General features: G+C 51.8%; 1 protein-coding gene across 4 annotated transcripts; it reads right to left on the reverse strand.

Moving 5' to 3' along the window:
- Positions 1-672: 672 nt before the first annotated feature.
- On the reverse strand, positions 673-21492 carry WDR66 (WD repeat domain 66). Of its 4 annotated transcripts, none has more exons than XM_027689488.1 (22): positions 21326-21492; positions 20638-20860; positions 19165-19542; positions 18881-19021; positions 18490-18599; positions 17896-18004; positions 17379-17459; positions 16891-16968; positions 16325-16369; positions 15789-16006; positions 15056-15229; positions 12768-13015; positions 12519-12667; positions 11606-11779; positions 11151-11335; positions 10532-10646; positions 10149-10312; positions 7355-7445; positions 7003-7146; positions 4204-4432; positions 2933-3034; positions 673-2097 (listed from the first exon to the last, which is right to left on the reverse strand). In XM_027689488.1, exons 2-22 carry the CDS (start codon positions 20677-20679, stop codon positions 1970-1972), a joined length of 3105 nt encoding a protein of 1034 aa, XP_027545289.1. In that variant the 5' UTR covers positions 20680-20860; positions 21326-21492; the 3' UTR covers positions 673-1969. The 4 variants fall into 4 exon arrangements, with proteins under 4 accessions (XP_027545289.1, XP_027545287.1, XP_027545288.1 ...); XM_027689486.1 differs by having other exon boundaries at positions 10454-10646; XM_027689487.1 differs by having other exon boundaries at positions 10454-10646; positions 20638-20886.
- Positions 21493-22015: the final 523 nt, after the last annotated feature.

The following is a 22015-nucleotide window of genomic DNA, read 5'->3' on the forward strand; positions in this document are numbered from 1 at the left end:
GGGCTCGGCGCGGCTGCGCTCGGCGGCTCCGCTCGGCTCCGCCCGCCCGCCCGCCCGGCGGGGCCGCGCACCGCGCACGCGCGGCGCCGACAGCGAAGGAGCGGGGTGGGGGGGGGCGGCGGCCGCCGTGAGGGCAGGGCGGGTGGCGGGCAGGGCGGTCAGGGGTGTGGGGGACCGATCCCGGGCTGCCCTCGGGGCTGAGGGGACACCGCGGCCACAAAGAGCCGTCCCCAGCGGGGACCGGCGGAGGAGGTGCCCCGGCGGAAAGGAGCCCGCGCGGGCGGGAGTCCGGAGGCGGCCGCCGGCCCCGCGCGCGCGGCGCTTCCAGAGCTCCCGTTGCTGGTTTTTAACTCCACGGTGTTCCCTTGGAGCGCAAGGCAACGCTCCTTCCCCACCTCCACCGTGCTCAGGCCGTAACTTACCTCAGAATTTAAAAGTTTGTCCAATTTCAGGTCACCTCAACACATCACGGGTGGTTAGGTACTGGGACGGGCTGCCCGGGGAGGTGGTGGAATCACCGTTCCTGGAGGTGTTTAATCCAAGACTCGACGTGGTACTTCATGTGGTCTGTTTGACAAGGTGACGATCGGTCACAGGTTGGACTCCACGACCTCAGAGGTCTTTTCCACCCTAATGGATTCTGTGATAAACCGGTGCAGTCTAACAGCATCCTGGGCAAAACTAAATTTTATTGCAAAGCAGAACTGGAGGGGCTTTTAGAAAGCTCAAAGCACTTTACATAGAAATAATACCTGGTTTTGTGCAGGGCAGCCCCGGGGCTCTGTGTGTGACAGACACACATCCCACTCTTGTGCCAGTTGCTGTGGCAGACCCTGAGTGCAAGGATGGGCGATGCGCTCTGTTAGCAAAACATCCCTCCTTAAATGGGGTAAATAAATCATAATAATAACATAAACCTATAATAAGCACATTTTGATTTTTTCCCCCCAGTGGTTATAACGTTTCTCAGCTGCCTTAAATAATTCCAATCATTTTTTTGGAATTAGACTGCTTTTAAGCAGTGGAGGATCAGCTCCAACATGGAAGTACATGAACATAAAGGGTAAAGGGGCAGAGCTACATGTGAGGTGATGCTCTGCAGGACGTTTGTCACAGACCTGCGTTCTCTGGTCCTGTTACTGCTGGACTCCCTCATTAACTTCTCCCTAGTGCACACCTTGCTGCTCTTGCTAATTGTACAATCACAGATGTTCTCAGCACACAACAGCGATCTCTGTTTAAAAAACATTGCCTCTGAAAGGAACGCTTCTTAAGGGCCTACATTATTATTCAAATTGATGCCGAGGATGATGTAAAGAAGGAAGCCGTGTTCAACAGCACTTCACTGATCTTTCTACAGCAACTTGTATCAGCCTCATTATGCTGTTTATACACACACAGTGCGATGCCGTCCCATTGGTATTACACTACTAATTGGAATTACTACTTTCAGAAAGAAAAAGTCAGTTTTAAAGGCCAAAAGGGAAACCTGATTTTAATGTACATCACAGCGTTCCTTTCTTTACCGGCGTCTGTTGGATTTATAATTACAAATCCATTCTAACCCATCCAAGCATTTATCAATGTATTTAATCAATACAGTACTTTTACATCGCTCTTCTGCTGTCAGGTTTCACAAATGAATACTGTCTTAACATAATGAAAATAGACTGCATCTGGCATAAACCCACCTGAAATAAATTCTAGGAAGGCTCCAGCCAAGGCTGGGGTGGCCACCTGCTTCATTCTACAGCCACCCCAGTGTTTCCCTACATAGGTGGGAAATTACAGGTTTGTGGCATATGCTAAACTGGGGGTTTATTCTAGAGTTTGACTGAAATGCAAATATGTGACCTTTACTTTGTAATAAACATAAAACACAAATTTTGCAGATATTTGAGGAGAGGAGTCTGGAAAGAAGGAACGAACAGAAAACCTTGTGGTAGCTGTGATTCTGAGTCTTTGTAGATCAGAGGTTCACCTCTTTCCTTCCGTTCTTTTTTTCTGGTGCAGCAATAGGTAAGCCAAGAATGTCAGCAGCAAATATCTCTGCTGTGATTTCATCTGGAATTTCTTCTTCAATCAAAGCTGCTGCACCTGGAGAGCAGTAACAACACCACAAGACACACAGTAGAGATGTAAAAATGGCTTTCCAGGTCAGTAAAATTTGTAAGTGATATGAAAAAGTGATGGTTTACTCGCTTTACACTTTATGTATTTATGTCAGGAACCTGTTGAATCTGCAAGTCTCACCTTGCAGCAGGTCCCTGCCTGAGAGGGGTCATGGGACAACTTTTACACTCCAGCAATTTAATGTGATTTTAGGACCTTAAGGAATCCAGGGATTTCGAAGTTGCTTTGCAGCACCAGGCAGGTCCCTTTGGGAGCTGCACCTGTGCTGTGTGCTGCCCACTCCAATGACCCTAAACAGATGCGATTCCAAACTGGTGGGAACTGGGACACAAATCATACGAAAATGCGGTTCCAACTACAATGGGCAATTAAATACAGCCACTTGGCTGAAATCGATGCTGTAATTTGCTGTTCCAGACTGGTGTGGACTGGGACATAAATTGCAGACAAATGCAGTCGTTACCAACAGCTCTGTTACAATGGGCACTGCTGCCTGGGTGAAACCAGCTCTGGGATTTCCCTGTGTGTTTCTAATTTCAGTTCCAGCCAGCAGATAAACAGCAATGTAATCTTGTCAGGCCCCAGTTATAGTTCATTGTCCATTTATTTTTAGATACACCCGTGTGATTGCTGCGTGGATGAAGGACAATCTGTAGCTCTGTGACTATTTTTGCAATCCTGTCTGAGCAGTTTTGACAGCTCTTGGCCTAACAGGGTAAATGGGTTTGAAATTTAAATTGTTCCATTTGGGAATTGAAGCAATCCTGCTTCTGTGCTGTGTGGAATGCTAATCCTGTACCTGAGGGATCATAGATGTCTGGTCCAGATCCTCGTCTCCCAGGTCGCCTGCCCAGCAGGGTGGTCAGACACTGGGCCAGCTCGTCCTCGGTCATCTGCTCTCCTGTACACAACAGAGCAAGGCCAGCCCGTGGGTTATGGGGTCAAGAGCACAAAAACTAGAAAGGAATTTGAACAGGAACAGTGCACAAACAGAACAGGACAGTTCGAAAGGGGATTCGGCCTCTCTGATATAGAGATGTACATATACATGTGAAAATGTTGTTCCTAAGGAAAATTGTTCTTCCCTATTGCATTTTGGGGGAAAATGTTAATCAAAGGGAGAAATTCTGATGCAGACAGCTCTTTAGGCTATATTGCACTTGCAGGGGCTTGAGCTTCTATTCCCACTGGAGAATTCCTGGCAGAGACCACAGTCTGTGAAGCCATTTTCACATAGAGGAAGAAGAGAAAGGTAGAGAAGTCTCGATTTAGTATCTTGGAATAATGTGGACATGGCACTTGTTCCCAGTTAGCGGTTGGCTCATGCCCTGAAGCATGAGGTTATAGATCTGTTATGAAACTGTTCTATCTCATGTATCTATTTATGGATGTTCACACCATCCATATAAATAACTAACCTTTCTCACACTGGTTGAATCCTTGGTTTCCAAGGATCTTTGTGTCAAGGAGTCTTACCAGGTGATGTACTGAATCAACCAGCATTTCCCTTTACCTGTTCTAATGCTCAGCTGCACTTTTATGCCAGGAGTAAGACAATGAAAGTTTGTTATTTACCACTCTGTGGCACTGGCCACAGTTATATTTATACACGCATTTACAAGTTTCTTCCTGATTCAGCTCAACTAAACCATCACATCTTTTCAGTCTTTCACACAGATTCAGTTCAGGACTGACTAATTTCATCCCTCTTGTCTTGTGCCCTTTTTATCAGTCTTATACTACCTTGCCAAAGCCTGCTTGACTGTAACATAGAACAGCGATTCAGATAAGGGCATACTGGAAGAAGGATACATTTTACCAAGATCCATTCTCATCATTTGACAGCCAAGATACTTCAGGTCAGCAGAGATTTCCAGAGCAGTAAAAGAAGAGCAGCTGAGACAATAGATGTGATTATTCAATTTAAAATCTTAAAACAAGCGGCTCCCCACGCCTGCCCTCATTACCAAACTATAGTTCCAGATTAATTTTTTGCTGCAGTGAATAAGTTCTGAAATTGCAGGCAGAACTAGCAAGCATAAAACTAATATTAGAAGAGAAATAACTCACCTCTGCACTGAAGCAGAGACAGTAAGTCTCCTCTGTCAATAACTTTGTCTCCCTTCTCGTTATCATAACCAAGAACCTGAAACGCTCGTTGTAGGCTTTTCATCGACAAGCCAAGTGCAGGTCGATGATTTATATAAAGTTTGATAAAATCCTCCAAATTGATTTCTGTCACTTGTTCTCCACCATCCATGTACTTGCTGAATTTTACCTCATTTATCATTTCTTCAATCTAAAGATCAAAACAAGACAGATTGTTACACATTTTTTGCAGAGCATAGGGCCAGTTTCCGATCTGGTGAGTGCCGACGTACCATAACCGTGCACATGCTGGTACCACAGATGCCGTGACCACATCCCAATGGGAAGCTGCACTTGGCAGCTGAGGATGGGCACGGCCAACAGTTACACACTTGCTGACATGATGACAGTAGGTAAAGATGGGAGTTGCACACACGTCATTTTGGATTTCCTCTCTCATGACGGGCACTCGGTGACTCCGCAGCTGTTACCAGTACCTTCACCACAGCTGCGTCTCCGCTCTGGGGACAGCGGGCAGGCAAACCACAAACTGGTAAACACACCATCCCTGCTGCAGGAGCATGTGCATGAGAGTCCCCACATAACCAGGCTGCACACCCTGGCTGGCACGAACAATCTTCCCCCCCTCTGACAAGTGTCTGGTGAGGTTCTGCCACCGCACAAGCCAAATCCAAACACGCTCAGTGCGGCTGACAGCCTGCACTCTCCTCTCGGACAAACAGCAAGCACTGGCCATGCTGGGTGGTTTGACTGAAGTCTGGTACTGTGAGTCAGCCTCGTTGGCAGCTGTGCAGATGTGTGTCCAAAAGGCAGCATCTGCTCCATGCCTCCATTGTACTCGCAGCCCCTTTGGAGGTACAGGGGCAGCAGAGAAACGCCGGGAGAATTCCCCGTGCCAACACGTACCAAGCCTGCTGCTCCCCGGGAAGGGAGGCTGATGCAAGATCTCCCTGGGGAGGACTTTGCATTCAGCCTTGGGCCTTTGTCCTTGTGTCACAAGTTTTTCCACTGAATGAAGCCCGGGGAAGAGGGAAATCTCAGCCTTATATTTTTCCTGTAGCGAATGTCACACCAAGCAAGAACAGTCATTTTCACTCAGCTCTGGCTGAGCCGGGATTAGGTTTTATATCAATCCCACTGAACTATAAAAGAAAAACACCAATTCCCAAAAGCTTTGCTAGTCAGTCCAAGCTGCCTTTTCTCCCTCCTGCTTTTCCTATATTAAAACACTCTAGAGAGACGAACTTTCTGGATTTTATTACTGTCCTGCCTGCCTTGAGGAGCAGATTGTAGGTTGCCTGGTTTCACAACAGCTTAGCACCTCTGTTTCCATGCCTGAAATGCTGTTTATATTTTAATTTGGGGTGGGAGGCAGGGAGGGGTTATGAATTATTTTTTCAGAGACACGTCTCAGGGGAATATATTCTCTCTGTCCCCAAGAGGCAAAAATGTAATAACCCAAGGAAAAGCTCTAACACAGTATGAGGGGATAATGCCACAGCTTGACACCAGGGAAAAGCGGCCCTGGCTCAGACAAACATTTGCTGGTTGTGGGGGCTCCAAAGCACGTCTGTTAGATGGTGGCTGTGACAAAGGTCCTGCCTCCCATCTGCTAGCTCTCCTGGCAGAACATCCCTGGGCAGATGGGGTGGCACTGACTCACAGCACCGTCTCAGCAGCCTGTGGGTTCCTGTGCCATGGCAGAGATGAACAACCTCCCCCATGGGCAGATGAAGGGAGCTCAGTGATGCACCACTTCCCTGGGGAGAACCCCTCTGCAGTGACAGGGCTGTGGCTGGTGCAAAGAGGCCATTATTTAAATCTCCTTGCATCAGATTCAGTATTTTTTTTTGTACGTGCTTTAATTACCCTTTTGTCGGGTTATACATTACACATGAGGTTTGTATACAATACAAACTGCCTTGGAGAAACAGCCACAAAAGGGGAAGGAACAGCACCCTTATTAAATCAGTTGTGTCTGTCTGCTGTTAAATTTGAAGCTAAAAAGCTCTTGAGAAATGTTTCATAGGAAGCTCGGCTGTTGCAACCTTAAAGGCAACCTCAGAGAGAGCTTCGGCAGGGTTTATCAGTCAGTGAAAGAACTTCACATTCCATGGGAGTAAACGCCACTGTCTCCATCTAAAATCATTCTTTCATCAGTCCCAAGCAGAACAAGAAAGAGAGGCTCTGTCAATGTCCAAATGAGTGACTGCATTGAGCTGGACATTCTCACCCACACTGGTAACACATATAGGACACTCTGGTTGAGTCTCCATCCAACCTGGAGGGACTCAACCACATCCTACCAACCACACGCTGCTCAGCCACAGAGGGACCAAAGCACTTTACCTACGGACATTGGAAGTTTGGAGGCTTCCTTGGGAGCCAAAGGAAGATTCATTCCTCTACTTTCACCTTCTGAAGAAACCCACCTCTGCAGTGGTGGCAGAGCCCCCAACCTCCAGAAGACCCTGAGGTTGTCCTGTTGAACGCTTCTGAACCATCAGGCTCAAGGTTTGTTCAGCCCCAGTGGTTTCCCAACTTGCTAGCAAGGAATCATTACTTTTTGAGGAATTTGCTGCCAGATTCTGACCACTACTGTATTGATGCAGAGCAGTTAAATACGTTGAAAGCCAACAAATATACCCAGGAGCAATTCAACATAGCAATGGTCAGAATATAGCCCTTGGGACACTTGATAAATGCAATCAGTCTTGCTCTTTTTTCTTTTAATAACAACAATAAAAACAACCGACCAACCTCTTCCTCTGATGGATAAAATCCTATTGCTCTCATTACAGAAGGAATTTCCTCCAAGGGAATGTGCGTTGACACCTGTCTGTTCTCCAGTGTATTCGTACCTTGGCTGCATATCTGCGCACAGTAAAAATAGTCTTCCAGTTCCTGCCAGGGATTCAAAAGAATACTGTGAAGATCAGTTAACAACAGGCATGGAAGATAAGGCTCCTTTTAGGATTTATTAACAGACATATCAGTGGGATCGTTGTTGAAGGTGATCTGGACAAAAAATAAGGGAATGGCTGGCCTGTATAAATGAATCTTAAACTCCAACCAGATGTGGCCGGACAGTGTTCACAGTGAGCATAATTACCCTGAAGAATTCGCCTTCTCTGCCACCATCCAGGAGGTTGTAGAATGGGATCATGTCCTCCCCACCCAGGAAAGCAGCAGCATCCAAGGCACTGGCAGAAGTAGAGAAAAGAAGGTACAGGAAGGGTTCATGTGAGGAGAGGTTTCACGGTTCCCTTTCTAGTCATTGTTCACATACACTTTCAATAAATAAAATCCCTGGGCCTCAGAATTCAGGAAAGAAAAGCACTGCCTTGAACCATGTGCTATTTTATCATCAGCTGCACTTCTACAGCATATTTCATACACAGGTTTTACATACAATAGCACAGTGTGGGAATTAATTATTACTGAATGGTCCTCTTGTTTAGTGGAATGAGTACGGGGCTGGGAGCCAGGAGCTTTTCCATGGACTTGAACTTGGTGTCTGGCATTTAGCTTTTCTGCTTCCTTATAGAGACATTGAGGGAGATGAATTAGCTAGATCAGCATTTTGAACATGCAGAGAAGGCCGGGGCTTGGTGTTTGCAATAAACCACACAAACCCAAGCTCCCTGTTCCTTGATCTAACACATTTTTCCCCAATAACTCAGTGCAATCCATTACTCCACTTCCTGAGCTGTGGCGGGTGACGGTGTCGCAGGTGCAGTCGGCATTAGACTGAAAGCGCCTCAGTAGCCACCTCTTTGTTTCAATTTCATAGGCAGTTGGAGCCAAAAGAATCCATTTGGCTTGTGCAGATGTAAAGAGAAACCAAGCCTGGAAGTGCAATCCTGGCATAGCATTGCCACATAATACCCCACGCCTGGCAGCAGGGCTGCAGCTCTCACACACCTCGGCAGTGCTGCTTCCACTGGGGTTTTTTTGCAAGCTTCATGCTTTTTTCATAATTAAGTTATTTGGGTATTAAACACAGTGGAGATTCACAAGATGCCAGAAGCAGCAATAAAATGATAATTAGCTCATCAAGAACTTCGCTCAAAAAACAAATTACATAGAAATTCAATGTTGCTTGGACCCTGGCCAACCATTATAAAGAAGGATCATTTATATTCTATTGCCTTCCTTAAAATGTCGCTTATCCTGACCCCCGACTGCTTAAGCCACACAAAGTGGAAAAGAAAATAAATAAACCCATTGCTTTCCCAACCAGGTTTCCTTTGTTCTGGCACATGAAGGTGAGCTGGCTCAGCACCCTTTGGGCTTTCCTCAGAGCGAGTGGTACCCATAAGAAGTGTTTTATGCAGGACCAGCACATATCTTAAGCACAAAGCCTTTGTCCTAGGAAGGTGAGGGTTTCACAGGTGCACACCAAAAGGCAAACATAGGAGAGAGAGCTAAAAGCCAGCTCCCATGGGGTTGATTTGCCAGAAACCAGGAGACATGCTCTGTGTTAGCAGGGTGATGTGCAGGATTTAAAAGAAACAAACCAGCACAGACTGACAGAGATCATGCCACACTATCCCAGCTCTGCCATGGACTAGGCTCCCTTTCCAATCCCTGAAGTGTGAAGTCACTCCATGCTGGCCTGGAGCTTTCCTGTCATTCACAGCTCCCTTTCTATGTCACGTGTGTCTCCTGGGCACCTGCAGCCACGCCCGCAAAGGGGAGCCCTCTGCCCTGCACAGGTGCTACAACGAGCAGCTTTGGTCCTTGACATGCAAAGAAACCAAAATTATATCCTGCCTTTGCTGCCACGTGGGAGCACACGTCTGGCACTGCTGCTGAGGGAGCTGGCAGAGGGAAACTTGCAGAGAACAGGGGGAGAAGCCTGGCAGGGTTCATCGGGGATGTTCCGGGCCAGAGCCCGGAGATCCTTGTTTTTTAGAGCTGCCTTCACTCTTCCAGCCACCCCATTTACTGCAGCCCATTTATTCATGTAAGCAAAGCTTTATAGGATTAAGGTGGCTTGTCTAAATCCAGTCTTCAAATGCAGGGGGGATTTCCCAGCAAATGCCTATCCCATTTGGAGAGCAGACACTTTTGTATGAGCAGTCACCCCGTGCACTCCTCCTGCAGCCAGTACTGCTGCTCTGGTCCTGGCCTAACCCTGACAATCTCTTATCATGCTGGCCAGGCCCTCACAGGGACCACAGAATCCTCTGCCCAACTTCTTACCATTTGGGTACCATTTCCCAGATTGGAATATTTTACATGTGCTATGTCCACCCCCTGCGAGGTTTGCTGGCTTATGACTATGACTATGCAGATGCATCACATGGAGGGGAACAAAACCCTCCAAAAATGTGTCCCTCCTGTTTTAGCTGACACCCTACATAGCTGCTTGGGGCCCAACAGGTCATTACAATGTAGGCTGACCCCACTGCCATGCCCCCATCCCCAGTGTCACACGTGCCCACCATGCTGAACTCTTACTAAGCTATTAATGACCCCAGTGTCAAGCCAAGTGTCTGGGAGCTGGCAGCCCACAGGACTGAGCAGAGATGCTGCCAGCCTTCACTCCTCCTCCCATCAGCGAGTTGTGGGTCTCCTGCTTCCATGAGTGCTGGGACCTGTCCTCCACCTCATGATCCCCCTTGCCAGATGCAGTTTGTTGGCCTGGTCATGGGCATGTGCTGTGGAAGGAGAGAGAAGCTGCAGGACTTTATCGCCTGCCTCCAGAGGACCCATGTTCAAGAGAGCCCTGCAAAGAAACTCTCCATGACCAACCACTCTGCCTGCTTTAACTCCTCTGGACACAGACCTGGCAAAAAAAATGGGACAAAAGCCCCATTTTCAGGGTGAATGCTGGAGAGCATTTGCTTTAACTGTGGAAAGTGGTAACAGGACTCCTTTCTCCTTCCTGCCATACTCACCTTAGGTTGACCTTCCATTTCATAACAGTGCAATCACTCCCCCCCGCTGTAAAGATGTAACGCCCGTCGTAGGAGCTGGCAAGGTCAGAGGCACCATTTGGGTGGCAAATGAAGGCCGAGGACTTGTGGGGGTTGCCATCAACAGGCAAAATCTGCAAGCCCACCTGTAAGGAGAGAGAGAGAGAGTCTGGGAGGGCTGGGGGTCCCACAGGAGGCCTGGGGCACTGCACACTGGGGCAGTGCTGCTTCCTCCTCCCAGGAGCTTGCTCAGCTCTCAGACAGGACCAGCCTATACACGGTTTTACCTCCAGTGAAATTCCTGAAGGATTACCAGCTCTGCAAATGGGGGCTCTTGTACAGCTGGGGCAGGTGGGGCTCCATACCTTATCCTTTGTAATGTACACCAGGTAGTACTGCTTGGGGTCCGCAGTGCTTGTCATTGGGAGGATTTGTATCTTCTCCAATGGGGAGCCATAGGTTGGTCCCAAAAGGGTCTTTCTAAAGGCAAACAACATATTTATCCATTCTAGAGCTCACAAAACATTTTCCCTCTCTAAATGGCTGTTGTGTGGAAGGATGGGTAGATATGGGAGGTGTGGGGGTGCAAAGGCTTTGTGCTACTGGCTGAGAGAACAGGACAGGACAGGGTCCCTGGCTAGAAGGGACCACACTGGGGCTCAGAAATTAATTTAGTGCTCAAGGATTATTGTGCTTTGCTTAGCTGGACTCCTGTCTCTTTATCTGATGTTGAACAGCTGCGTCTCAAATCCAGTGTGCTGAGCAGACCAAGACCCACCTGAAGCCACGGCCTTACTAGATGACATGGTAGTGAACAGCAGAGTGGACACAACTGACTTGGGGTCCCTAGAGTCATCCCAAGATCTGCATCACAGATGTACAAACACATTCTCATGGGTGGGAGTAGGGTGGTCATTAGACTGAGGAGAACACAGGGTCAGGATGGGGCTCCCGGGCAGCTGTAGGCCTGAATCAATCTTCTACCTGCACATTTTGGTCGTTGCGTTGAGGAGCTTCATTTTGTAGCAGTTGTTGGCAGTGAGGATAAAGGACTCAGTGTTGAGCTGTGGGTACCAGGCCAAGCACAGGGGCACTGCACTCTGCTCCACCCGGTCCCTGTGTGTGACCACTAGGTGGTCCTTGATGCTGCTGCTCAGGTCATATTCAACCTGGAGGGAAGACGACAAAACAACTCCCCTGTGGTCTGCCAGCACCCTGGACTTTGTGGATTAACTGGATCTAGCTTCTCTTGGAGAAGCCCGCCGTAGCAGAGCCTCAGCCCTGACATCAGGCTGAGAAACAACCTCCAGCAATCGAGCTGGTGGGGAGAGGGTTGGGAGCCACAGAACCACATATGGAGTCTCCCTTGATGTCCTTGTCCAGCCCTGCCACTTTAACCACAAATCTTTACTGCCCATTAGACTTTCACATCCACCCACCAGCTGCCGGTCCTCCCCGAGGCTCAGGAGCCTGGGCTTGTTGCTGCCTGACTGGACTCCAAAGAGGATGCTCCGGATGGGTTTGTAGTGGGAGTCCAGCCCTGCCAGGTGTTCCCAGCATCTGCGCCCATTTTGCAGGACTTTCTTGTAAACAATCACTGAGTATTTCTCATCCTGCAATGACAGCACAAAGGTCAGCAAGCCACAATCCCCACACTCATCCCCTGCTTCCCCTCTGGGCTTAGCTCGGCCCTTTCAGTTTTGGAGTCCCATGAGGAGGTTTAGGGTCACAGCCAGGATAAAACACTGGGCCAGACAGATTTTGGTGGCTGCTCCCAAGGGCAGCACCACAGCAGCACCACAGCAGTCCTCAGCCTGGCCGGAGCATCCGAGCCATCCCCTGCTGTGCTCGCACAGAGGGGCACTAAATTGAGTTCTGTGACTCCCCAGAAATCACAAGGAAGATGCTTCCCACTGCTGTGTCCTGGCATATGTGCAGGAAAGGGGAATCATTTCTTTGAACAGATCATCACCAGTTGCTACAACCTCTGTGCCAAACTGCCTCAACACTGCCTTGACACTGAGACATGGGATGGAGGGAGCGGCCTTCCTCACAGAGCACCAGCCAGGAGGAAATCCCTGCTCCAGCCCTTCCTCCAGATGGACACAGAGCTAAGACTTGTCACTAAAGTTAGTAATGGGACGCTGCCAGCAGCGGCTCTGTGGAGCAGCTGGGACTGGTGACGTTTTTACAGAGTGACTCTTTGAGCCAGGAAAAGCATTTCAGAGTCACGAAGCCCCGGGGGAGAAACAGCCCTCTGTGCCTTGCAGGACAGCCAGCAATTCCCAGTCCCTCCCAAAGCTGCGGGACGAGCAGTGCGTGTAAATCACTGAGCGGAAAAAACAAGCTTACAGCGGTTGCGAGGTACTCGGAATTGTGAGAGAAGCTCATGTGAGTCACGGGACCCTGCGAGAACCGGAGTTCCTTGCAGCTGGACTGAAGGGAAATCGCATCGAGGATGTGAACGCTTCCATCAGTAAAACCAGCGGCCAGAAAATAACCTGAAAAACACACCAGAAAACTCTCACGGCTCCACCGCTCCTCCCGGGAAGCTCAGTGCCTGGGAGGAGGTCACACAGGGAGGTCACAAGGCCAGGATACCTTCAGGGTCATAGGATAAGCACTGGATGCCAGCCTCGGGGAATATCCTGCTAGCCAGGTACTTGGTGTGCTGGTAGTCCCACAGCTTCAGCAGCCCACAGAGACTCCCCACGGCCACCAGTGTCTGCTGCGGGTGACAGGCGATGGCACTCACAGCCTTCTTCGCCTCTTCCAGGACTTTTTCAAAGTCTGCGCTGTCTGTTGCAACATGGAACACGGTTGCATCAGAGGTTGAAAGGATAAAGTTCCTGTTTAGCGTGAGAGAAACAGAATTTGATGAATCAGACTCGCTGGCTCATGTCCCTCCAAGCTATATTACACATCAGTCTCTTTTTGCAACTTAGTTGGACGATCTCTTTATATTTTGTGATATGCAACATGCAGACGCTCCTTGACCTGGAGGGCAGGTGGCACTTTGTATTCACGACCTGGGAAATCGTCACAGGAAGATACTGGAGCCAGGTCCATTTTCTACTTGGCTGGGCAAGCCAGAAGATGAATGACATCTGGGGAGCTTTTGCTGTTTGCAAGTTGCTGGTGTGTGAGACAGACAAATGAGCAATTGAAGATACTCTGAATAGTCTTTTCACATGTCTCCATGCCACCATTGTCAGTGGCTCCACATTGACCACCCTGCCATGGACAAGGTCAGAGGACAGTTTCAGTCCCACAGCACAGACGGGATGGTTCCTGTCTGCTCACCCAACACAGCAGAGAGGGTCTCACTGTGGGACTGGGCTGTGTGAAGCAGAAATCTGAATAATTATGCACAAATATGTATAGTCTCAGTCTGGCTGAGGTCTGAGGGTCTGGACCCAGTTAAAGGGATGAGAGAGGACCACACAGAAATCCCAGACTGCTTTGGGTACGAAGGCACCTTAAAGCTCATCTTGTTCCAACCCCCCTGGCATGGGCAGGGACACCTTCCACTAGACCAGGTTGCTCCAAGCCTATATCCAACCTAACTCTGCCCTCTGTCAATATTAAGCCATTCCCCCCTTGTCCTGTCGCTCCACACTCTTGTCCAAAGTCCCTCTCCAGCTTTCTTGGAGCCCTTGAGGTACTGGAAGGTGCTATAAGGTCTCCTTGGAGTCTTCTCCAGGCTGAATCCCGGAGTTGCACAGACAGAGATGTGGCTGCACGAGTGGGGAAAAGCAGCCTCTTTGCCAGCTGGCCTGTGACAGCCATCACTTCATGCACATGTGGCCCAGGCACTGATGGACTCTGTGCCTCTTTTGTGCCTTAGCTGGGCTCTCCAGCCATTCCTGATCCCACCAGCCTGCTGAGACAAACAGGCTCAAGGTTTCCCCTTTGATTTTCTGCCTTCTGTGCTGCCCAGAGCAGCTGCAAGCGGCAGGAACTGCAGCAGCGACCCAGGAGGAGGGATGAGACAACAGAGACCAGAGACAGGGAAACCAAACCGTTCCCCAGGGCACTGCTCCAGGCTGGAGAGGAATCTGTCCCACATGGCTCTTTGGAAAACACGTGCGGCTGAGAAAAGACGTTGCCAGGAGAGCCTGAACAGGAGTGACAGACATATGGTTTGCAGCCTGGATGGAGCCACACAACAGTTTCATCTGGCCTGCAGACTCCCTATAAATCCTCAGGCACAGCTACATCACATGGAGGGACAGAGAGGAGCTGGTGACCAGGCTGGGGCTGTCCCAAGCTCCTGTGTTGAGTTGGTGCAACCCAGCGCTGGTGCCACTGCCCCGATCAGCTTGGCAAGCCGTGAAAAAATCCAACTGGATATAGCCATCCATGGGAGGGGTTTAAGGGGGGGATTAAGGGGCCCAGAGAGAGCTGGAGGCTCGGCATTAGCACTGCCTAGTGTGCCGGGGACGTGACAGAGAAGCTGATCATCACCCTGCCTGCACTGATGCCGTGTCTGTGCCAAGGCATCACATCAAGTTCAGAATTTAGGATGTGCTGGAGCCCCCCTGGATTTGGCAGCTGCTGGGAGATGCCTGTGGTCTGCAGGCAGAGAGGGATGCCCAGGAGAGACCTCCTGCTTCTCTCTGGCGGGCAGGTGGGACAAACACCCCAAATGAAAAGGGGAATAAAGGGACACGTTCCTTTCCATCCTGCCTCCCTGTCCATGTCCTGCCCAAAAGCCTGGGCACAGGGTTGAAACCTGCTCCAGACCGGGCAGAAGCCCACAGGGCAGCTTTCACTGACCACCTTCCAAGCTGTTACAAACCACCTCCCCAGGTTCCACTGACACCTCCCCAGCTTTCAGCTGCAGGGCAAACACAGGAGAGGACCTGGGTTTGTAAAGAGGCACTCACCTGGTGAGGAAGGGCCGGCTTCTGCCTGGGAAGGCATCAGGAGGATCACGAAGAGTGGTGGAGAAGGAGAGGGATCGAATGCGACCCACTTTGCTGTGGCTGTAGAGGCTGAGCAGCAGCAGCTCCCCATCAAAGAATTTAACGCGCCCTTTCACATCACCTGTTACTATACAGCTGCAAGGAAGGGAAGGTTATTAACCAACACACTGATTGACAACTCCCAAATATTTCTTGCATAGCACCCTTAGGCAGAAGGAAATCTCTTCCCCATTTCTCGGCATAAGGACACAGCAGAGCCCTGCACTGACGTGCCGGGGAAAGCCCAGGGCTGTGCAGAAACCAGCGGCTCTGCTGCGACCCTGCCGTGTCCCTGCCCTGTCCCCAAGGCTGTGACCCTGCCGTGTCCCTGCCCTGTCTCCAGGGCTGTCGCGGCGTTTGGTGGCTGTCTGCTCCCTCTGCCGGTGACGGCCAGGAGGCTGAGCCAGTGTCTGAGCCACCCCAGCAGAGCTGGCATCACATCACTGTGATGTTCAACCTTATTTTTCCCCCCAGCCAAATCCATCCCTGGAAAATTACACACAAACCAGCAGCACTGTCCTCCAGAGTTTTCCTGGTCCTCTCACGCTGTCAAGAGACTCAGAACTCCAACACTTGGCTGTAGTTCTCTGCCCTTGCTGTGGCTGAGATACACAAGGACTGTACCTACAGCTACTGAAAACGGCCTCCCCGTTACCTCTCCAACACCTGGAGCACGGTGAGACTCTCCTTCTGCACAGACACTATTTTGGTGGGGGTCATTCCGAGAGGCCTGGCCTGCTGCTCCTTGGGGTCAGTTCGGGGATCGACCGCATCCCACACCACCACCTTCCCAGCCGAGGTGCCCGTCAGAGCTTGGCAGTTGTTAAAATGGAAAACCGACTGGCTGAAGCGTCCCACCACACTCCTGAAGGTCTGCAGGGAGAGCAGCGAGGCCACGTGTTCATCCTGAGCGCTGGCTCTGCCCTCTCAAGCAGAGATGTTTCTGCTTGGTTCTCACGTGACATTCCCTCCCTGTCCCACGGCAGGACCATCAGAGACAAGAGCCCCAGGAGAAGATGCAGTGGGGCATCCTGACCTCAGCTCAGGCAACCCTGGCTTGTTCCTTCAAGAGATCGAGGGGGACAGGCTGGGGACACGGCCACTGGTTTTGGTTAGGGAGATAGGAAGGGGCAGTGCTGCTGCCAGGAGGAAAGCCAAGAGGGGGACATGCTGTGGTCCCCCTGTGCTCACCTTGTTGCTCAGGAATGGTGTTCCATACTGCAAACCAGCATCACTCTGGGGAAAGCAGAGAAAACATCCAGGACAAGGATTTGGGAGCTGTGCTCTGCAGTGCCAGCGTGCCCCTTCTCCATCATCTGGGCACTGGCATCACGCCGTGGTGACCAAAGCAGGGCTCCTGAGGCAGAAAGGCTCTCCAAGACCTTCCAGAGAGCACAAAAACACCCTTTCCCTCTACCTGCTCCTCTTCCAAAAGCTGCTGACTGGCACAAGGAACATGAGGGCCCACAGGAAAGCAGGAGTGGGAGAGGAGGAGAGCATCCCTGCCACAGCTTGGACTGACCCAGTGTGTGAATAGAGGGAGGGCTACACTCTGCCAAGACCACCCTGGAGTCTAGAGAGGGCAGTGGGTGGGGAGGCTGAGGTGGGTGAGGGCAGGGATAGATCTGCAAATCAAAGTGTGACCCCAGTCATGGGCAGACACATGACCCCACAGCCCACGCTGCCTCTTCAGCATGTTCCCCTCCTGCCACCTCCTTTCTAGCACCAGAAACACAACTGCCCATGTCCCTACTTACCCACAGGTAAAATATCACCTGGGTTTTGCTGTTGCTGACAAACTCATGGGGATCTTGAGGGTTAAAAATGACATAATTCTGAAATTGAAAGGTGAGAATTGCATTAGCATCAAGCTGAGTGATGCTTTCTGCTTATTCTTCCATGCAAAACATCTGCTTTTATCCAAAACCCACTTCTCCACTGCACTGAGCTGAAAACAGAGGGCAGATTCCCTGTGCTCCCTACTCTGGGAGTGGGGACACCCCCCTTGGGGTCCCCTCTGCACCCCTGTCTCCTCTGTCAGGCATCAGAGGAGCAGGGAAAACCCCCTGGGATGCTCCATTGCACTGGGTTACCCCAGGGATGGGGTGTGATCCTCCCTCCCATCTCCAGCCAGTATCTAGCAGCAGCCCCATACTGGATGGGAGCAGGTGGGGATGAGGCTGCCCAGTTCTGCCCAGTTCTGCCCAGTCCAGCCTCTCTGCCCCCCTCAGCTGTGGTCACTCACCTGATACCCAAACTCAGGCCTCAGCTCTGTGCTGCACAGGGGTTTCTCGGTGGGCAAAGTCCACCTCCAAACACAAACTCTCTGGGAGAGAAGGGAAGAAAAGCCCAAACAACACATGTGGCTTTCTGGGAGCTTGGCAGAGCCAGGTAACCCCATTCCCCCCCCGCTGCAGGAGATGGTGGGGCATAAGGGATTGCAGCAGGGTAAAACCCAGCATGGCCTGCAAGCAGAGAGATTAATTTCAGGAAATAATGCTGGAAATTGCTTCAATGAAAGTGATGAAGTCAGAGGCTTTTATCCCAAATTAAGATGCATTTTCTCAACTCCACAGCATTGACTTTAATGAAATCCAGGTCTGTCTTCTAATGGCTCAGCAAAATCAAGCCATCACTCTGCAAACCCACTCCCCTTCTATTCTGCTCTCCCCATCCGAATTCCCCCCTCCCCTGTGCTGCACTGGGAAAAACTTCCAGGGCTCTATCCTGGAAAGCCATGGAAGAGGAGATATTCTCTTTACCTGCACTGTGCCAGCACTAATGGTCACCAGATACTTCGCATCCCGGGAAATGGCGATAGCACAGACCCCGTCCTCCGGGTGACTCTCGAAGATGGTGCGCACCGGTACCCTACGGAGCAAACACCTCGTGGGGGCTCAGGCAGCACAGGGGTTCAAGGCAATCACTTGGCAAAATCTGTGGCACAGCCCACCCTGGTCTGCGTGGAGGAAGGGACATAGGAAGGGAGGGAGGGAAAGAGGGAGGGAGTGAGGCTACAAACACCAGTGCTGCTGCGGGAGCAGCCGGCACCGTGGCTGGTCTCAGTGTCCCCTCCATCACTTCCTCACAAGTAAATGGTGCTGGGAAACAACTCACCAGGGATTTTTAAAGAAAATACTACAGCTTGGAGATGTGATATACTTAGTCTGGGGGAGTTCAGCCCCATCTCATTGTCCTGTGGGTGTTACGAGGACAATGACATTTGGTTTCAGCTCCTTTGTTGCTTTAGTCCCTCCCTGTGTTCTCCCATTTCACCCTCAGCTGAGGCCGGAGTTGGTCCTAAGTGATTTACTGGACATAGGGGGTTTCCAAAGAGGAGGTTCCTGGGAGCTTACCCGGAGAAGGAGTCCCATACAATGATCAGAGAGTCTGGCCCTCGGTCGGCAGTCGCAACCCAGCGCTTGTCCTCACTCACACACAGACAAGAAATGACATTTGCATGGCCCTGGAAAAGGGAAGCAGCAAACAGCCTTGGAGGTTCCAGACCTGGGGCTGTTTAAAGCATCCATTAAGCTGCTCTGCTCATGAGATCACTCCTGCAACCCCACACAAAGTGCCTTCCACCACCACATGTTGGGAACAGCGACAAGTGCGTGAGCAAACCAATGCACCCCTTTGCACGGGCAAAGTTGTAGGTGACCCCTGAGCACCGGGAGAAGAGACGGAGGGAAGGAGTCTGGGAAAAGGGGAGGAGGAGGAAGGAGACGCATGGGTTGTGTGCCAGACCTGCAGGTGGTACTGCCTGTTCCCCAGGACATCGTGGATGACCACTGTGTGGGAGGAGACATACAGGAGCACCCGGTCCTCCCCATCCATCAGGCAGTGCACAGCCAGCCTGCTGTTGTAGCCAAACACCCAGGACAGGTTCTACAGGGAAGAGGGAGATCCTGGCTGTTAGCAGACAGGACAAAACAGCCACACAAGGTCTGTGGGGTGATAGAAGAGAGCGAGGTGGGAGCACCGGGTGCCATGTGGACCATCAGGGTGGCACTGTGCCCGTTGGTACTCACAAGAGAGTGAGGGCTGCTCTCCCTGTCCTTCTGGAATAGCATCCCTGGCTTGGCTCCCCACACCAAGCTGGAAGAGCCATCATGTTGGTCGCCCTTACTGCTCCTCTGCTGTGTGTCCTGCTTCCTGCAGCCTGAGTGAGGGCTGGAAATGGCCCCCTTGGGCTCAGAGAGTGCTGGGGGTGGTTTAGGGGGCCCAGCACCCTTCAGGCATGATGTCCTAGTAATGTCTTCCCCCAGGGCATCCTGGCTCCCAGCCCAGGTGCTGGGCAGGGTGTCTAGGATCCCCATCCCTGAAGGAGTTGGTGGGGGACACAATGGTTCATCTGCTCCAGCATCCTCTGGTGGTCCTTCCTTCTCCTTGGCAGCAGCAAGGGGATCCTTGGAAAGGGAGAGAGATTTTGGTGGGTGCTGGCTCCTGGGCTGATCTGAGTGGGGACTGCCCTGCAGGCAGTGGGAATGAACCCCAGCACGTCTCAGATCCAACCTACATCACTCTCAGGGCAGGCTCCAATACAAAGATACTCCTTTGCTCCTGTCCCAATTGCCTATGGATTTGTACCAGGGGAAAAAAAATTCCATGTAAAGTTTCCCAACAGCTGCTGCTGCTCCTTCTGCACATCTAACCTTGGCCTCTTTGCACCTCCTCAGCACCCTGCATCTCACATCAGAACCTCCTCAGGGAGCTCCTATCACCTGGGCTAAGATGCCCAGGTTTTCCCCCAAAACTAACCTGTAGGTCCTGTGAACTCTGTCCTTTCTGATATCCACCCCCTGACTATCCCCCAGCAATGGTTATTCATTGCTGCAACAGGGCACACGGTCATGGGTTGGAGAGGGAGCAATGGCAAACTGAGGTTAAAACCAGGGGAATCGGGTCCTGAAGCTGGGGCTGAGCTGACTGTGAAGGGCTCTGCAGCAATCCCAGCCCTGCTGCCCGGCCAGCAGACAGAAAGGGAGGCTAAAAATCCCACCATCACCTTCCTCAGCCCCTCACCAGCCTGTCAGTAAATGTATTAACCAGCCCTGGGGGGCAGAGCTGGCAGCAGCCCCGGTCAGGGGTTCCCCAGTTTAACCACTGACCACTTAATCTTGTTCTTGGGATCCACACCAGCTTTTGCGTCTCCCCGCTGGACTACAGGATTTCCCATAGCAATATCTCCTGCAAGGTCTAAGCCCCTCTTGGACAGTTCCTGGTTCGAGGGAGGTGAGATAACATTTCATTCAGCACAGGGAGGAGCCGGGTTCCCTCCCGCTCAGGTGGCTCCAGGCAGCTCAAGTGTCAGCAAATATTGACGGCTGGACTGAGACTACACGGAGATGCTGCCTCTGCCAAGCCCCCCAGACCCCCTCCCCTGGGATGTCTTGGCGTAAACCACACCTGGGGGACACTATCCTGGATCCAGGGGCTCTGTTTCCATCAGATTTTGCCCCAAATCTTGTCTCGGGCAGGACTTGCCATGGGACCACCCTCACCTGCTCACCCATCTCCTGAGCCGTCTGTCTGTTCTGGGACATCTCCTTGAGCTCGCTGCTTATTCCTGGTCTTCCCTCAGTGGGCTCCTCTGGTGTAACTTCACACGAACCATCCACCCACACCTTCAGTCTCCTTCCAGGGAGCTGGGATGTGGAGATGCTCTGGAATACTCTCCCACACACACACTTCCGCAGGGTCTGGCTGCACCACGGCGACCTGGAACTGGGCACAGCAGGAGGAAAGGGCACCTGTGAAGATGGGAAACGGGTCCCAGAGCCCCTTTTCAGCTCCAGTAACACTCCTCCTGAGCACAAGCAAGCCCAGCACAGCCCCAGTTATTCCAGCTGAGGCCACGCTCCCTCCCCACCCCCCCCGCGCCGGGCATGGACTTTTCCCTTTGGATGGGTTTTATCCCAGTCCCCATAAGCAGCTGGGCAGCTCCTGGGCGGCAGCTGCTTCATCTCCGGCTTCACGGGTCTGGATTCGAGCCAACACCAAAACCTTGCGCGCGGAAAACTTTCACGGGAGCGGGAAGGGGCCCTGGGAAAACCCTCCCCCGGCCCCGGCGGGCAGGACGGGAGCTCGGGAACAGCCGCTCGGGGACCCCGCGGGTGTCACCGGGGTCACACAGAGCCGTTCCCAAGCCCCCTCCGGGCGTGGAGACTCCCCTGGGACCCCCTCGCTCACCGACACACCGATCCCCGCGTCCCTTCGGCTCCGAGCGCCGTTCCCAGGCAACGGCAGCACCGGCAGCACCGGCTGCGCCAGCGGCTGCTCCGGGACACAACCGGGGAGAGGGGCTGGAAGGGGAGACAAGGGGGGACCCTCCTCACCCCCACCGGCTGCAGGGAGAGGCGGCACTGACCCCCCGCCCAAGGCAGGGACCTGGAGGGGGAACACATTGGGCCCTTCGCCCTGCCCGAGCCTAAATCCCGCTCGTGGCTGTGACAAAGCCCCTCTTGGCATCGCTGGAGCCCTTTGGGACCAAACCCTCGCCCTGAAGGATCTTCACCCACTAATCCCCAGGGAGTTGCAGGCAGCTGTGCTCCCGTGGCTCCCCTGAGCAGGAAAAGTGGAGTCAAAGCAAGAAAAATCCATTCCCTGCCAGGTGCCCCCACCATCCCCAGCTCTCTGCCAGGATGGCACTTGCACAAAGGACCCTGATCCCAGGGATCCCTCCACACTCTGGCCTCACCCCTGCAGATAATCAGCTCCAAGAGCTCCCAGCTGTTGACCCAGCCTTGCTGTTGAGCTCAAATAACAATTTCTAAACTTAATATGTTTCTCCTGTGCAGCAAGAGCCTGGCACCCTTGCTGGGAGCAGACAGGACTTTTGTTATCAGCTCCCACTATCTCCCCGAACTGCACAGACTGCTC

This window comes from Neopelma chrysocephalum, unplaced genomic scaffold (assembly GCF_003984885.1).
Source record: "Neopelma chrysocephalum unplaced genomic scaffold, ASM398488v2 Primary Assembly neopelma1_77, whole genome shotgun sequence".
NCBI lineage: Eukaryota > Metazoa > Chordata > Aves > Passeriformes > Pipridae > Neopelma > Neopelma chrysocephalum.

Coding starts and splice junctions, on each gene's coding strand:
- WDR66 (XM_027689486.1), bottom strand. CDS start 20,679: ATGTCCCAGAACAGACAGACGGCTCAGGAGATGGGTGAGCAG. Junction 16,007..16,324: donor CACCATTCCTGAGCAACAAG/GTGAGCACAGGG, acceptor CTCTCCCTGCAG/ACCTTCAGGAGTGTGGTGGG. Junction 11,780..12,518: donor CCGAGTACCTCGCAACCGCT/GTAAGCTTGTTT, acceptor CTGTCATTGCAG/GATGAGAAATACTCAGTGAT.